This window comes from Procambarus clarkii, chromosome 18 (genome assembly GCF_040958095.1).
Source record: "Procambarus clarkii isolate CNS0578487 chromosome 18, FALCON_Pclarkii_2.0, whole genome shotgun sequence".
Lineage (NCBI taxonomy): Eukaryota > Metazoa > Arthropoda > Malacostraca > Decapoda > Cambaridae > Procambarus > Procambarus clarkii.
In genome coordinates this window covers 43,789,073-43,806,327 of record NC_091167.1, presented here as the reverse complement: position 1 = coordinate 43,806,327, position 17,255 = coordinate 43,789,073, and the positions used below count along the sequence as shown (strand labels likewise).

Genomic DNA, 17,255 nt, shown 5'->3' with positions numbered 1-17,255 from the left:
AAAACTGTTAGTAGTCTCAAAGGGTCATATGACAGAGTACTGTACTGGGAAGATGGGATAACAAGAGTGAAGCTCTCATCATATAACTACTCTTAAGTAATTACACACACAAACTTTGTATACCAGATAGATGGAGTTAGATTTAAAAATGTCGGAGGTAAAGATACATTATAACTTGAAACACCTGATATTGTTGCACTGGCAGAGATGAGACTTGAAGATAAAGTTTTAAACATAGTAGTAGTATTGAAAATAAAATTTAAAATGAGGTGGTTATTTTTGAGAGACTACTCGAGTTAGTTCAAAACATGATGAAAAAATAGAAAAGATGGTGTTGCAGTGCTGGTGAATGAAAGGTGGAATAATTAATACACAATAACCCCTGAGATTTGAACAATGGCACTGGAGATCTGTAATCAGGTGGACAAGATGATGATAATTGCTGCCTACAGTCCACCAATGGACACATAGACAAAGGAAGAATTAGAAAACAAACAAGAAGTTCTCATAGTGATCATAGGAGAGATGATAATAGTAGGAGTAAGATCAATCATGATTGTTGGTACAATGTAATTGGTGACAATATTTTAAAATCAATAGACTGGGTGGTCTGCAAACAAGAACATCAAAACATTGGGACTGGCAAATTCATGGACCTCATTGAGATTTATGTATCAACATGTTAAACAGGCCAGGTGAATAAGGGAAAGAGATGGTCCATTAATACTGGATTTGGTATTTTCTAGTTAAGAAGAAATCCTTAACCTTAGTACCTTTCTTCATTAGGTAAGAGTGGGGAAAGTGAAACAGCAGAAAAACTTGCCTTCAAGGAAGTAAATGCCAAATTTCGAGATACGATTAAGACACCCAAAAAGTTGTGCCAAAACAAAGAGATATGATTGGTTCAACATAAATTGTGAGAGAGCCAGAGTAAAGGCACGAGGGTAGGGTCTTTGCAAGATACACTTGAAGTATGGTGAAGGGAATATTTGAAACTCCCGCCAGTACAGCATTTTTTAGTAATAGGTAGCCACCTTTAATAGGTAGCCACCTTTAGTAAAAGGTAGCCACCTCTGCACATGCATGGTAGTGCATCTCACATGAGAGAACTGTTCCGTCTGAAAGTTGTAAACAGGTGTGTAATCTTAACTAAGAAATAATTCCAACTACACTGTGATTTGAAATCACAGTCACAGAAATCACAGATTTGAAATCACATTTGTGAGGGAAATATAAGTGTTAAATACTATATATTTATTTATTTATTTATATACAAGAATGTAGGTTAAGTTAAGAGTTAAGTCTTAACTGTGGGTTAAGAGAGTACATAGCAATGATAGTTTTCACTCTTGTAAAGCCACAAGCACACATAGCATTTATAGCATTTCAGGCAGGTCCTTAATCTAAGATAATATTAAGTTGGTAATTTTAAGTAGGTAATTTCCAGCAGAATTGACAAAAATGTTTATAGGTACATTATAAGAAAATATGACAATACACAAAGATTAGATTAATACACAATAATGACAATACACTATAATGACATAGTTGGTACATTAGGGTAAAATTCAAGGGTTATCAACTAGTTCATTGTACCACAATTTGAGGATCATTTCAAGGAATAATGCAGTAAAATATGCATTCAATATAGCAATCATGAAAACTATGTAGAAATGTAACTATGTAAAATTATGTAGATGTAGAAAACTAACCCTAATTTTTTTTAATTTGATCAGCACTGGATCACTTCATTCATTTTAATTAGTAACAGTTGAGGTCTTTTAATATCTTGTGCGATGTAGATTTTTTTATATCTAGCTGCATGCTTTTAAAATCATTTCTTTCTTTGGTTGCTTAAACAATGCAGTCTGCCCTCAATCTGTGCAAGGGATGTTTAGTGAATATTGTACTACATTTACAAAGGATATAAATAAGCATCATGACAGTCAATAATATGTACTATAATGTGATAGAAGGTGCCTTGTGATGAGTTGCATGGGCATCACCATGAAGTGATGCAAGGCGGAAGTCCTTAGTGTTGGTCACCTATCTTGGGCATCGAGGTGGAATATGGGCAACCCCGTACGCTTTGCTTGAGAGTGATTGTAGTGCCAAAACTTATATACACTATAGATGTGTTCCTGTAAAATAGTCTGTGCAAAGAAAATTTTCTTTGTACAGATCATTGTTAATATACATTATAGGCAACACATTAATATGTTTTAGAAACCTCCAAAAGGCAACTTTTTCACCAGTTTCATCACGTTTTAGAACCCATTGAAACCAACCTTTTTTAAGGCTACCTTGAAATAGTTCTAGAGATCAAGGTCTCATAGCCTAGTCTCTGACCAGCAATGTTTTACATACCATGTATAGGACATCACTCCTCTCACACTCCAGCTACAAACACCTTTATGCAAGAATGTGTAAAAAAAATTAACACTAACCAATAATGTAAATGATGGAAGGCCTGCAAGAAGTCAGGAAATCAGAGTGTAGTGTCCAGGTCCACACCTGCACTGGCTAATGGTAGAAGGTGAGGGACTATGCAGGCCAGTTAACATAATAGTAGTGAAATTTACTTTACTATACAAATATGTCCTTGCTCGCTTCAAATTTTTATGTTAAAGAACAAATAACGTAACTGAAATCATGTGCTCTAAATTTACACAGATCTAGGACCGAGTGTACAAAAAATTAATAGGCTTACCAGTCTAACTACTACATTGCATGTAATAACAGTTTGCATAAAATGGGGATTCTTGATGTTTATCTTGTAGATAATAATGTATACTTTTTATTGCTTTATAAACCACTTTACTGTGCAGTATTTCATTTGCTTGCAGATACCAGATGTGATTTGTGGGAACAGAAACACTGGCCCAACCATTGTGTTCATTATCATATTGTCTGATTCTATCTTTTGTCCTCAGCGTCCTTCCACTCAAAGGCTGTTACCAACTGTACAAAGCATGTGGGGGTCACCTCACTATGGATGACTTCCGTGGTCGCCCTAAAGAAGATATTCAGTTGAAAATAACTGGTACTCAGAAACAAATGACTGATAATCATATCATTGCTTGAAATCGGTTGTTAAAGTTTCTCTACACACACACACATGACTATAATGTGCATTATATATAATATATATTATATATATATAATATATATAAATATATAATATATAATATATATAATCACAGTATTATGTACATTTATTAAATATCTGTAAATTTTAATCAGATGTTAATTAAGCTTATCATCTGCACATTTATCCTCATGTTATATTGCAATTTTTATTTTGCAACATAATGATCCTGTAGTGTAGTAGTCTACACCTTCAACTGTGAGCCAAGGATCCTGGGTTCAATCCCGAGCAGGACAGAGATGGTTAGGAATGTTTTCTTTCTCCTGATACCTCTGTTCACCTAGCAGTAAATAAGTATCAGATAATTAGGCAGCTGTTGTGGGTTACATCCTGGGAAAGGTCATCAGTAATTGGCCTAAGGGAATCTTGATAAACCAAACAGGCTTCCTGTTCCCAATTATAGGAAACATATTTACCTGAATTTACTTGACTTGTGCAATATGTTGACATTTTATTTGTGGGTTAAACAAATATGCACAACTAGGTACCTGTACATGGATTTTATTATTATTTTTACAAAAATACTGTTGCAATTATTTAACAAATGGGCAGTACTGTATACTGGAGACAAATGTGATATTTTGATACTGTACACTTGAGAAACCTGATGAGCGTTGCAAGGCTCAACTTTTAAAACAAAAAATAATAATTAATAATAAATAATAATACAAAAATATTTTGTATTATTTACTCAACAAAACATATTTGGAGTTTTGTAGACAAAAATGTGTTGCAAATAATAATAATAATTTATTATTATTATTGTCCGAAACATATACAGTATATGCTTCGACTCCCTGAAGCTATCAAACTGACATGTGCCATATTAGTTTGGTCCCATGAGTCCCTGGAGTTCTAGTGCCTACCAGAGAACAGAGCCAGAACCTGGTCCCCTCAGAGAGGCAAACGAAGCAATGGTCATTATGAGCATTCTACATTTAGAATGTCATGTCTGCCATCGACCAGGGAGGGCACCCAGAAAGATAGGCGAACCAACACACACCCCTAACTAGTAAAAATTGCAACTTATGTCCAATCAGAGCCAAAGAACTCGCCCCCTGCCCCCTTTCCCCCCCCCCCCCCCCCCCTCAAAAAAAAAAAAAAAAAAATTGTCCTCCAACCAGCACACCTGCTATAACATCACTTTTCGCTCGTGTGTGTGTGCTATGGCCAAAAATGGATGTAATTTGAAATGAAATCAGCTCACAAAAGTGACATACTGTCCCATTTTCTGTTTTGAGTCCTCCGGCTTAGTTAAGTTAGGAGAGTAAAGGAAACTTTCTATTAACTGTTATCATGATGATTTGAAACCTTAGGAGAACTTCTTACTCTCCCAACCTACCAGAGGACCCTTCCTCTTTTGGGAAAAAAAAATCCTAAATTTATCTTCATTTTTTCATTTTTAAATTACGTTCATTTTCGGCCATACGGGCAGACGGCTAAATTCAGACATAATTTGTAAGAGGACAGCTTGGCTCGTTAGTGCCAATCCCCCCCAACCCCTTCCCTGAAAGAGGGAAGGGAAAACCTGCTCAGGCGAGCCAGCAACCCACCACCACAGTTTATAGAATGATGAAAAAACTGTCGACTGGAGGGAGAATCGGTGTCAGGGAGTCTCTGGGGCTTGCCCAGAAAATTGCGTTTCATTACATTGAACACTGGTTTTCTGTGGGGAGCCCCGTTGACTCCCTGAAGCTAACTACTCACAGATAAGGAAAAATAGGGACAAACCCAGTAGGTGGCAGCACCCCAAGTCTCAAGATGAAGACAAGATTCCAGAATGAGACAGACATCCCAAAGCCACACAAGGCCTACCTTGAGATTACCTTGAGGTGCTTCCAGGGCTTAGCATCCATCCCCTCGGTCCGGTCGTCGACCAGGCCTCCTGGTTGCTGGACTGATCAACCAGGCTGTTAGACGCGGCTGCTCGCAGCCTGACGTATGAGTCACAGCCTGGTTGATCAGGTATCCTTTGGAGGTGTTTGTCAAGTTCTCTCTTGAACACTGTGAGGGGTCGGCCAGTTATGCCCCTTATGTGTAGTGGAAGCGTGTTGTCTCGGGCCTCTGATGTTGATAGAGTTCTCTCTCAGAGTACCTGTTGCACCTCTGCTTTTCAATGGGGGTATTCTGCACATCCTGCCATGCCACATCCTGCCAAGGCCGGAGCCCGAATGTCAATCAAGACATATTCCCCAAAAACAGCAGCGAGAGCAGTATATTTCCTCAACATTGCCACAAGGGTAGATTGCAGACTGGCTGGGCTTGATAACCCTGTGGACAACCTGAAAGACACGAGCCCTGGAACAGGGAACCAGGGAAAACCATGGAAAACCTACAGACCCCTCCGGAAACCAGCCGTCTCATTCATCAGAAAAGGAGAGGGCAGCAAACTAACAAAACGTCCCCCAGGACCAAAAGAGCAAAAACCCGTGCCGGTGAAGAGCATGAAGCTTTCCAACCCAATCCCCAGAGGTGATAACCAACAAGAACAAGGCTTTCAGAAAACAATCCTAGATCAAAGGGGCACTACAAGCCAAGGAGAGGAGAGGAGAGAAATGAAAGCATCCAGTTCAAAGATCAAGAAGGCTCCGGTGCCGCAAGAGCAGGAGGGGAAAAATGCACGAGAGAGCTTGCGGAATGGAGCAGAGGTAACATCCACCCTGAACGCCAGTATTTGGCATGAGATGCCGGTCCTGAAAAAGCAAAGAAAAGACAAAACAACTGGAACAGACACCAACGAGACCCCCACAAAGGGAAAGGAAATGGCGGAAAGACCGCCAGGAGACAGCACAGTGTTGCTGAGAGAAAGATCGCAGGTGGAACACTTTCAAAGAAGCCACCTGATCGACATATAAAATGCTATACACCCACATCAAAAAGACTAGATGTGAAGACCGGAAGAGGAGGGGCAAACCAGCGAGGTACCTCACCAGCCCAACCTGCTGAAAAGAGGCAGAGCCACGGAAAACTCATGGGTTCAGACACCGAGCAAGCAGCACCTGAAACTAAGGCTGAGCTGGCCATCATGTGGCCAGAAGCCCTTGTACCTGATAGGATTCGAGCTGAACCAACACCCAAAGCAACAACTGGACCTGGGGATAAAGGAACAGGAACCTCCACCTCGACCAATCCTGCCAAAAAGCATCCACCTCAAAGACCTCGCAGTTGGGGAATAGTGCCACTGAAAATGGGAAATGCTGGGACCATGCCAACATGAAGAGGTCCACCTCCAGGTGCCCAAACGTCTGGCAAACACTCCCCAAATCTGATCCGTACAGGGAGCCAAACTCCAAGAACTCGGTAGAAGAGCTACTGAAAGGAACCAGCCCCAAAGAGCCACAGACCAGAGAACCCCCGGTTGAGACAATGAACCATAGTGGCGCAGTCCGAATGGAGCCGGATCACAGAGCCCTGAAGGATCCAAAATATCTGCAGTGCAGCACCAGCCGCAAACTCTAGTACCATGCTGGGAGCCCAATGCCCCTGTCCTGCCCAGTGAGCACTGGTCACAAAGCCCCAGCCGAGGGATGAGGCATCCTTGAACACAGAGCGAGGACAATGGAAAGCGCCATGGCACAGAACCCCGAAAACCCCAAAAAGGAAGCCGAAGACGCAGTGGGCGCTGCTCCTGTGTGGGTTCGTCGCGAGGCCGTGCTGGAGGGCATGGGTTGTAGGCAGGGTGCCTCCTTCGGCAGCGTGGGCAGTAGTGCTTGAATGAACATGAGGTGAAAGTGCAGCCGGGTCCCCTCGAGTGGTAGGCGAAGCAGTAGCCCGGGGGTAGCCCAGCTGCCCGGGCGCTGGAGAGAAAAAGTGCTGCCGGTCGCCCTGCCTCCTGCCTCATCGGCTGAGCAGCGGCCTGGGCGATGTGTTGCACCGAGCGAAATTCCAAGTCCAGCCTGTAGTCCAACCATGAAGAGCCCGACCTCTCCCTGTCCCATCTGAAGGCCTTATCGTACCACATCCAGTCGCCTTTGAGGGTCGTCTTCATGGTCTTCACGTAACGCGCATAGGTAAACAGCGCCTGAGCCTCCGCTGGGTGCTTCTCGACGTAGATAGTGGCGTAGATGTCAAGGCCATGCGCCCACTGGTCCGGCGTCAGGGGCGGCTGCTTCTTACCAGGCTGCTTTGCGTCAGGGAATGTCGCAGAGTGGGACTCGAAAGAACCTGATTCCCGCTCATAGGCAAGCAAGTGCCCGAGGTGCACATACTTGTTTGCCCAGACCTTCTCCCGAAGGGCTTGCGGGACGTGCACGCCCAAGAGTGGGATGCTGGAGCCCGTGGTCGCCCGGAGTTGCCCCGGCCAGGGGCTAGAAAAAGTGGGGGGCGCTCTCTCCTCGGGGGACTCGTCGAAGGAGGACGGACTGGAGGAGCTCGCACGTCGCCTCGACGTATGCCCCCTGGCCCTGGCCCGTGGGCGACGGTCGGTGGAGGGGGGCAGGGCGGCAGGGTCGGCCTCGGAGGTCCCCATGGCCGGAAGGCTTGTGGCGTGAGAGGGCCCCCGGGCCTGCGCGATGAGCGCCTGCAGCGTCGTCCAATCGTCGGCCGACAGGGGTGGAGGCTGCGACGCTGTGCCACCCGCCGCTATGCCGGCAGTGGGCCTCTGGGATGTGTGGTCGCCGTCCGTATCAGAGCCGCCCGAGGAGCCGCCCGAGGAGGGGGAGGCGAAACGGGCGGGCTTCGTCCTGGCCCTGGCCGGCTGCGTCCTTGCACCACTGCGCTGTTGTCCTCGCGTCGACGCCGCCCGAGCCCTCTTCCGTGTTGCAGTTGCTGCATGATCCGGCTTCTCGCCACTGTGGAAAGGTGAAAACGTAAGCAATGGGCACTGCTTTAACACTGCAAAAGTGTTATTAAGTAAATACCGGGCATAACTGAAGCTGGACTATGTAACAAATTAATTTTAGAAAAATTAAATAAATAATATAAATAACATAGTGAGGCCAAAACAGCGAGAGGCATGAGGCTTAAGCAGTGCTAGAAAACAGAGAATAAATAGCGGAGTAAATACAAGACAAACTGAAACTGAACAAGTAAATAGCTTAAGACCGTATTATAATATACTTATATTTAAGCTGAACAAATAGAAGATAATATATACTTGTATTTCAGCTGAACAAATAAAAGAGTAAACAGTGATAGTCATGGATAATTTAGGTAGAATAAAGCAGGACTATACAAGGTATAGGATGGTTAGGTTAAACAGTAATATATGCATGGTATAGTTTGAATAGATTAAAGCTAATGTTCATGGGATAGATTGGTTAATTAAACAGTACTTATTCATGGAATAGTTGGTCTAGATTAAAACAATAATGGTCTCAAAAGTGAAAACAAAATTATTTGCGTATCCCACAGCAATGGACACTGCCTTAACACTGGAACAGGATTAGTAAGTAAATACAAGGCATAACTGAAAGCTGAACAAAGTAATAAATTAATTTAGGGAAACTTAAATAAATGATAACATGGCGTAGCTCAACGCTTCGTGAATCGTGAACCGGGACGGGAGAGGGAGTGAGAGCGAGACCTGACTTCTCGCGCTTTTTATGCCACCCAGGCTGGCCGCACTGCGCCTTGCGGAACGCGATGCGCAATTGTCTCTTCCTTCCCCATCAGAAACTCCACCGCCTTTCGTCAAAAGGCAGTGGCCATATCTCATCCAACCCACACCATTAAGCTAAACAGTCCCAGAGCACAACCAAACTCCATTCCTAGCTCGACCAAACAAAAATCTCCTTAGCCTTACATAAAACCCTCCACTTGTCCTAGAAACCAACTACGGAGCCATATCAAACAATTGAACTATATAAAAAAAAAGAAACCCGAACTTCTAGGAAACATATAAACAGAGCCCTAGCAAACAAACCTGAAGCACTAGTACACAAACAACCACTGAAGCACAACCATGTATGAACCGGAGCACAACCATGTACGAACCGGAGCACAACCATGTGCAACCCAAAGCCCAACAAGTCACACCCCTGGAGTTATGTAATCGGAACCCGACAAGTTATGAAACCGGAGCCCGACCAGTTGTCTAACCACAAGCCTAGTATGAACGAACCAAACAAACAACCTCTGGATCACAACCATGCACGAACGGAAGCCCGACCATGCACAACCCATAGCCCAAGTGACACCCCCGGAGCCCGACCAGTTATTTAACCGGAGCCTGACCAGTTATTTAACCGGAGCCCGACCAGTTGTGTAACCGAAGCTTGACCAGTTGTGTAACCAGAACCCGACCAGTTGTGTAACCGTAAGCCTAGCAAGTATACATCTCATCCAACCCCCATAAAGCTAAACAGTCCCAGAGCACAACCAAACTCCATTCCTAGCTCGACCAAACAAAAATCTGCTTAGAGCTACCTAAAACCCTCCACTTGCCCTAGAAACACACTATGGAGCCATATCAAACAATTGAACTATACACAAAAAAGAAACCCAAATTTCTAGCAAACAAACATAAAGCCCTTGCAAAGAAACAAAGCCCTAGCAAACAAACCTGGAGCACTAGTACACAAACAACCACTGGAGCACAACCATGTACGAACAGGAGCACAACCATGTACGAACCGGAGCACAACCATGCACAACTCAAAGCCCAACAAGTCACACCCCCGGAGTAATGCAATCGGAACCCGACAAGTTGTGTAACCGGAGCCCAACCAATTGTCTAACTGCAAGCCTAACATGAACCAACCAAACATACAGCCTCTGGATCACAACCATGCACGAACGGAAGCCCGACCATGCACAACCCAAAACTCAGGTGACACCCCCGGAGCCCGACCAGTTACTTAACCGGAGCCCGACCAGTAATTTAACCGGAGCCCGACCAGTTATTAACCGGAGCCCGACCAGTTGTGTAACCTGAGCCCCACCAGTTGTGTAACCGAACCCCGACCAGTTGTGTAACCTTAAGCCTAGCAAGTATACATCTCATCCAACCCCCACCATTAAGCTAAACAGTCCCAGAGCACAACCAAACTCCATTCCTAGCTCGACCAAACAAAAATCTCCTTAGCCTTACATAAAACCCTCCACTTGTCCTAGAAACCAACTATGGAGCCATATCAAACAATTGAACTATATAAAAAAAGAAACCCGAATTTCTAGGAAACATATAAACAGAGCCCTAGCAAACAAACCTGGAGCACTAGTACACAAACAACCACTGAAGCACAACCATGTACGAACCGGAGCACAACCATATGCAACCCAAAGCCCAACAAGTCACACCCCTGGAGTTATGTAATCGGAACCCGACAAGTTAAGAAACCGGAGCCCGACCAGTTGTCTAACAACAAGCCTAGCATGAACGAACTAAACAAACAACCTCTGGATCACAACCATGCACGAACGGAAGCCCGACCATGCACAACCCATAGCCCAAGTGACACCCCCGGAGCCCGACCAGTTATTTAACCGGAGCCCGACCAGTTATTTAACCGGAGCCCGACCAGTTATTTAACCGGAGCCCGACCAGTTGTGTAACCGAAGCTTGACCAGTTGTGTAACCAGACCCCGACCAGTTGTGTAACCGTAAGCCTAGCAAGTATACATCTCATCCAACCCCCATAAAGCTAAACAGTCCCAGAGCACAACCAAACTCCAATCCTAGCTCGACCAAACAAAAATCTGCTTAGAGCTACCTAAAACCCTCCACTTGTCCTAGAAACACACTATGGACCCATATCAAACAATTGAACTATACACAAAAAAAGAAACCCAAATTTCTAGCAAACAAACATAAAGCCCTTGCAAAGAAACAAAGCCCTAGCAAACAAACCTGGAGCACTAGTACACAAACACCCACTGAAGCACAACCATGTACGAACAGGAGCACAACCATGTACGAACCGGAGCACAACTCAAAGCCCAACAAGTCACACCCCCGGAGTAATGCAATCGGTACCCGACAAGTTGTGTAACCGGAGCCCAACCAGTTGTCTAACTGCAAGCCTAACATGAACGAACCAAACATACAGCCTCTGGATCACAACCATGCACGAACGGAAGCCCGACCATGCACAACCCAAAACTCAGGTGACACCCCCGGAGCCCGACCAGTTACTTAACCGGAGCCCGACCAGTTATTTAACCGGAGCCCGACCAGTTATTAACCAGAGCCCGACCAGTTGTGTAACCTGAGCCCCACCAGTTGTGTAACCGGACCCCGACCAGTTGTGTAACCATAAGCCTAGCACGTATACATCTCATCCAACCCCCACCATTAAGCTAAACAGTCCCAGAGCACAACCAAACTCCATTCCTAGCTCGACCAAACAAAAATCTCCTTAGCCTTACATAAAACCCTCCACTTGTCCTAGAAACCAACTATGGAGCCATATCAAACAATTGAACTATATAAAAAAAGAAACCCGAATTTCTAGGAAACATATAAACAGAGCCCTAGCAAACAAACCTGGAGCACTAGTACACAAACAACCACTGAAGCACAACCATGTACGAACCGGAGCACAACTATGTACGAACCGGAGCGCAACCATGTGCAACCCAAAGCCCAACAAGTCACACCCCTGGAGTTATGTAATCGGAACCCGACAAGTTATGAAACCGGAGCCCGACCAGTTGTCTAACCACAAGCCTAGCATGAACGAACCAAACAAACAACCTCTGGATCACAACCATGCACGAACGGAAGCCCGACCATGCACAACCCATAGCCCAAGTGACACCCCCGGAGCCCGACCAGTTATTTAACCGGAGCCCGACCAGTTATTTAACCGGAGCCCGACCAGTTATTTAACCGGAGCCCGACCAGTTATTTAACCGGAGCTTGACCAGTTGTGTAACCAGACCCCGACCAGTTGTGTAACCGTAAGCCTAGCAAGTATACATCTCATCCAACCCCCATAAAGCTAAACAGTCCCAGAGCACAACCAAACTCCATTCCTAGCTCGACCAAACAAAAATCTGCTTAGAGCTACCTAAAACCCTCCACTTGTACTAGAAACCAACTATGGAGCCATATCAAACAATTGAACTATACACAAAAAAAGAAACCCAAATTTCTAGCAAACAAACAAAGCCCTTGCAAAGAAACAAAGCCCTAGCAAACAAACCTGGAGCACTAGTACACAAACAACCACTGAAGCACAACCATGTACGAACCGGAGCACAACCATGCACAACCCAAAGCCCAACAAGTCACACCCCTGGAGTTATGTAATCGGAACCCGACCAGTTGTGTATCCAGAGCCCGACCAGTTGTGTATCCAGAGCCCTGGAATACAGCTGGAAAGGATCATCATGTCAAATAGGGGGACCTTTGACAAGCCGCCGGCTTACTAGTAGCTCTCATCGAGGCCACTGGTGTTAGTGGCCCTCAGGTAAATTCAGTTCCCGGAGGGGTGTCCCCGCTCCTTCCTGTTGGGAAGTTGTTCATCTATTGCAGTATCATACTATCATGCAAGAGGAGCCACGTACGCATCTATGGTTCATCCAGTAATATCAGCGGACTTCTAGATGTTACTATACTGCTCGGCTTAGACTCGGTTACAAGTATCTCTGGGAATTCTCATTATCTGCTGATGTAGATCTGACCAAATGTAAACTGTATCAAGATTGTAACTTGCTTAGCTTCAATCCCTGAGCCCATTATGTGCCTCTGTAACCCTTTCTACTACCACCCACAGGATGGGTATGGGGTGCATAATAAATGAACTAAACTAAACTATTGCAGTATTTGTACATTGAACTGTCGCTTGTCAGTAAACTTAGTTGTTAACTATTAACTTCATGAAATAATATTACCTTATACGCGAGAATAATTCTGAATACACAGCGAGAAAATTGATGAATGAGGCTTTGGGTCAGGCGGCGGCGTAGGGGAGCCTGGCCTGAGGACAGGCAACTGTAAATGCTTCTCCCTCCACATACTTCAAGTGAAAATAATTGCCAACAGAACCTAAATACCGAACCTACTATACGCCTAATTAATTATAGAATATAAAATTAATTTATACACGATAAAAACTTTTTAATACACAGTACATGAAAGTCGATAATAAATGCGTCTTGGGATGTGGGAGAGACGACTGTTGCGTTAACGAGCCTAGCCTGACGACGGGGTAGTTTAACACTGGGGAAGTGTATTCTACATAATATCCTACCCATATAATGTTGGCAAATCATGATCCTCAAAAATCTTCCACAATATCCGAGAGACGACAGACTATTTAGCATTAGTGGAATACAAACATTTGAATACTACACAACCCAGATGAAAAAAAAATAGGGAAACAATGACCCTCGGAGTCATTACAAAACTCAATGCTATAATAGCGAACAAATGTATAATGCATTAAGCATTGTAGGTGGAGGTAGACTATATATTCATGCATACCTCCCAACTGCTCAGATATATTTGGAAAAAAAAAAAAAAAAAAAAAATGATCAGCCTTACCTACACGGGACCGACGATGCTCACGCCACGGCTGCTTCCTGACGACTGACCGGGTCGGCGTCGATGACCCCGTAGCGACCAACCGACCCTAAGACTCCCTGCCTAAAATTATTTGAACAACGTATTGAAATTCCTAGCGTATAGCGCCAGGAATGTGTAAATTAATATTTATATGCATTATAGGCCTTTCTAAAGTAATTTATAGATCTGAATATCATATATTGTCTAACAAACGAATTATTTAAGTTAAGATTTTAATTATGCCAGATACAATTAAGTCTCATCGCACACAAAAAGATTCGTCGGCGGATTTTTTTTATTTATATATGAAAAAGAGTTTTTAAATTCTTGTAAAGCCAGTTTTTAAATTCTTGTAAAGCCACTATAGCATGCACAGCGTTTCGGGTAGGTCCTTAATCCTAATGTTTATCCCGGAGTATGACCCGCCAAATCGTTTAACAACCTATTCTCTGTCGGGTGAACAGTTAAGGATTGTCGTCCGGTCAGTCCTTCCCGGCCAGGATCAAAGGGCTTGTAACGGTTCTATTGTTACGTAAAGTATGGTGACAAATAAACACAGACACTAAGATACTATATATATATTTGGTCGAATATACAGAAGTACACAGGTGATACTTTGGTGTGAGTTGAGCGCACTGAGCGTTGGTACAGTATCTCGCAAGTGTCTGCTCTAGACCACACTTGAAAGTAGACTAGTTAATGTTTGCTATTCTGCTGCTTATAAATAAATAAATAAATAAATAAATATGTTTATTCAGGTAAGGTACATACATACAAGTGATGTTACATTAATGGATTGATATATAGATAGAGCTAGTACATACAATGCCTAAAGCCACTATTACGCAATGCGTTTCGGGCAAATATGCTCGGGCAACACCTCACCGTGTTGCCCGGGCAACGCCTCACCTCATTCATCTCCAAAGGTTGACAGGAATATTAACAATGCATTTGGAGCGAGTATATTATTGGGATAATCTACTCGCTACAAGCGTGTAGGGTTCGGTGTTCTATGAACGAAAAGGACACGAGTAGTTTAAATTGCGAACGCATACCAACGAATAACGCTAGTATCTATATAACAAATTTATTGTCATGTGGAATTGATTTAACTTCCAGACACTTTTTTTTAATAAATATTAAATATTTTGTGGCTGTTTATGAAAAATATTATTATAAATACACTTTCTACTTGTTAATATTACCAATTAAATTTGCGACAATTTGAGCCATGAAATGCGACGACTGGATCACTGTGTACAGGAGGCTGATATGGCAGCAAACACTCTCCAGGCGACCATATATCTTGGATAAGTCGCTCCACAATTGTCGCTTGGACCGTCGACTTCCTATGGCGTCACCTCTCACATATTTACGTCTCATTTCGTTATGAAATTAGATTATTTCAGAGTAAAAATAGGTTTGATCATGTTCTACGTGTAGCACCGACATTATAGTAAGTAAATATACCATATTTCTTCATTACTTACGTAATGCTAGGACGATTTGTGTAGTTTTGGGCCGATTTGGGTAATTCTATGGACCCGTCCAGACGTCCGATCGTCGTCAAGGTTGATCCAGGAGTCCCACGGAGAGTCCTCCGCGAGTGTACTGAGTAAACAGTAACACTGGACCCGGATTCCCCGGATATGCTCATGGCCGGTGGGGCGGAATGCGTGTGATTGGTAGCCACTTCTCCTCTACACAAAAAAATGAAACTCTGCAGAAATCTAGGACAGAAGGAACAAAACAAGAATAAAATAGCAGATGCAGGGAAAACACAAGGTAAAAGAAAACTGGTAACTGGAAAGGCAAGGCTGACTGGTGGAGAGGATCACAGCATGTAGGAACTAATATGGCCGCGGGAAGGCGATGGCGTCGTCCGGAGAACTAGGAATATTCCAGAAAAAAAAATTGCCAAAAACAGAAAAAATAAACCGTGAACAGAGCAAGTATCAGAGAAAACGAATTTAACGTTGACAAACATGCAGGAGGAACGGGAGACGTAATGTACGAGGAGTGAAAGAGCAAAAATATGACAATAATATAGGACCTTCGAAACATGAACACATGACTTATGGAATAAAGTAGAGGCACAGAAAGCCGGGACCGAAATATCTCAGACAACACTGCTGAAAAACTTCGATCAGCAACCAGCAAACCGAAGACTGGTGGGGCCAGGAATTGCTGATGGGGCCATGGTGCTGCTTTGCCCAGGTGGGGCCAGGGCTGGTGGTGGAGCCAGGGCTGGTGGTGGGGCCAGAGCTGGTGGTGGAGCCAGGGCTGGTGGTGGAGCCAGGGCTGGTGGAGGGGCCAGGGCTGGTGGTGGGGCCAGAGCTGGTGGTGGAGCCAGGGCTGGGGATGGGGCCAGGGCTGGTGGTGGGGCCAGGGCGGGTGGTGGATCCTGCCGTCATTTCCTGGTAAGTTCAGTGATGGGTGGCCGCATAACCTTCTTATCTGATAGTGGGCGCTGTCCTGCAGATAAGAGACGAAGGCCAAGAGCAAGATAGTCTCCATGAACGGCCTAGCAACTGTGAGTGGCCGAGGAGCAGCAAGGTGCACTGCTGGCTACTGCCTGGGGCTGAGAAGCAGCAGAGTGCACTGCTGGCCACTGGCTAGGGCTGAGGAGCAGCAAGGTGCACTGCTGGCCACTGCCTGGGGCTGAGGAGCGGCAAGATGCACTGCTGGCCACTGCCTGGGGCTGAGGAGCAGCAAGGTGCACTGCTGGCCACTGCCTGGGGCTGAGGAGCAGTAAGGTGCACTGCTGGCCACTGCCTGTGCACTCCCTCATCCCATCCTGCACACACTAGCAATATAATTATTAAAATATAAAAAGTTTGAATATTTGCCATTAATTTGGCTTGGGTGACTACGTGCGAGATGGGTGTGTGTCCAGTAACTGGAGTGGTGACCATGTGAGCACAGTCTCGCCCTAGACTGGCCAGACTGTGACTGTCAGGAGCACCAGAAATATAACCAGAAATGCAGCCAAATTATTCATTTTAATCTTTAGTGACATAATTTGGTTGTGTTTTAGCAGTGAGGGGCAGAAGAGAGTAAGGAACATGCACTTTATGACGTACTAAAGCCTCCTCCTGCTTGGTCTTGAGGGAAGTCGGCCTCGAGTGAAAGGGGGTTGTGGCGATCTGTGTCTGGAACCCGTAGGTGCGGGACCGGGACGTCCACCTCCTGGGGCCCGTGCGGCCCAGGCTCTGCTTCAGGAGGCTGGGGTCGTTCATGCCCTTGCTGGGATGGTTCTTCTCCGGCCCCGACCACGGCACTCTCCACGTTTGGAGTCCCTGTGCCTTCTTTTACCATCTTCGAGGTTAACTCCGGAGCTGGAGCCCCTAAGGCAGTTCGTTGTTGCTTTCAATCTCGTTCTGACAGTTCCTGCGACGGCGCTGGAACCAATCGTATTGGCGTTTGCCTTATCATTGGAGACCTTCGGCGCCGTGGAGAGGGGGGGACCTGCTGTTTGGGTGACAGTTTCTGCTCCATATCAATCCATCTTGAGATTCTCGATCTACCCTTTCTTTGTGGCCTGGAGAGGCTATTCCAGACCGACAACCAGAGCGCAAATCCATAATCTCCTGAGACTGATAGATGCCGACCCCACCACCAGCCCTGGCCAACCTGTATTTGACAATAAAGGTTGGC

The 17,255-nt window shown here is 44.9% G+C and overlaps 2 protein-coding genes across 4 annotated transcripts in view; one reads left to right on the top strand and one right to left on the bottom strand.

Annotated features, from left to right (window-relative positions):
- Positions 1–3,822, top strand: part of LOC123754463 (short-chain dehydrogenase/reductase family 16C member 6) — a 111,435-nt gene extending 107,613 nt beyond the window's left edge. For 2 of the 3 annotated variants that reach the window (XM_045736899.2, XM_069326566.1), the window contains exon 8: positions 2,934–3,822. In XM_045736899.2, coding sequence (XP_045592855.1) covers positions 2,934–3,084 — 151 coding nt within the window. In that variant the 3' untranslated portion in view covers positions 3,085–3,822. The remainder of the gene's footprint in view (positions 1–2,933) is intronic. The other variant, XM_045736900.2, reaches the window with a different exon arrangement.
- A 445-nt stretch (positions 3,823–4,267) lies between these two features.
- Positions 4,268–16,642, bottom strand: LOC138365882 (uncharacterized). Its single transcript, XM_069326563.1, has 2 exons — positions 15,089–16,642; positions 4,268–7,938 (listed from the first exon to the last, which is right to left on the bottom strand). The coding sequence occupies exons 1-2, from the start codon at positions 15,253–15,255 to the stop codon at positions 6,126–6,128; spliced, it is 1,980 nt and encodes a 659-aa protein (XP_069182664.1). The 5' UTR covers positions 15,256–16,642; the 3' UTR covers positions 4,268–6,125.
- Between the last annotated feature and the right edge of the window lie 613 nt (positions 16,643–17,255).

Bases quoted from the DNA above. Each gene is read 5' to 3' on its own strand.
- LOC138365882 (XM_069326563.1), bottom strand. From the start codon at position 15,255: ATGAGCATATCCGGGGAATCCGGGTCCAGTGTTACTGTTTACTCAGTA. The intron at 7,939-15,088 runs GTAAGTAATGAA...ACCTTTCCACAG, and splicing joins ACAAATCGTCCTAGCATTAC to TGGCGAGAAGCCGGATCATG.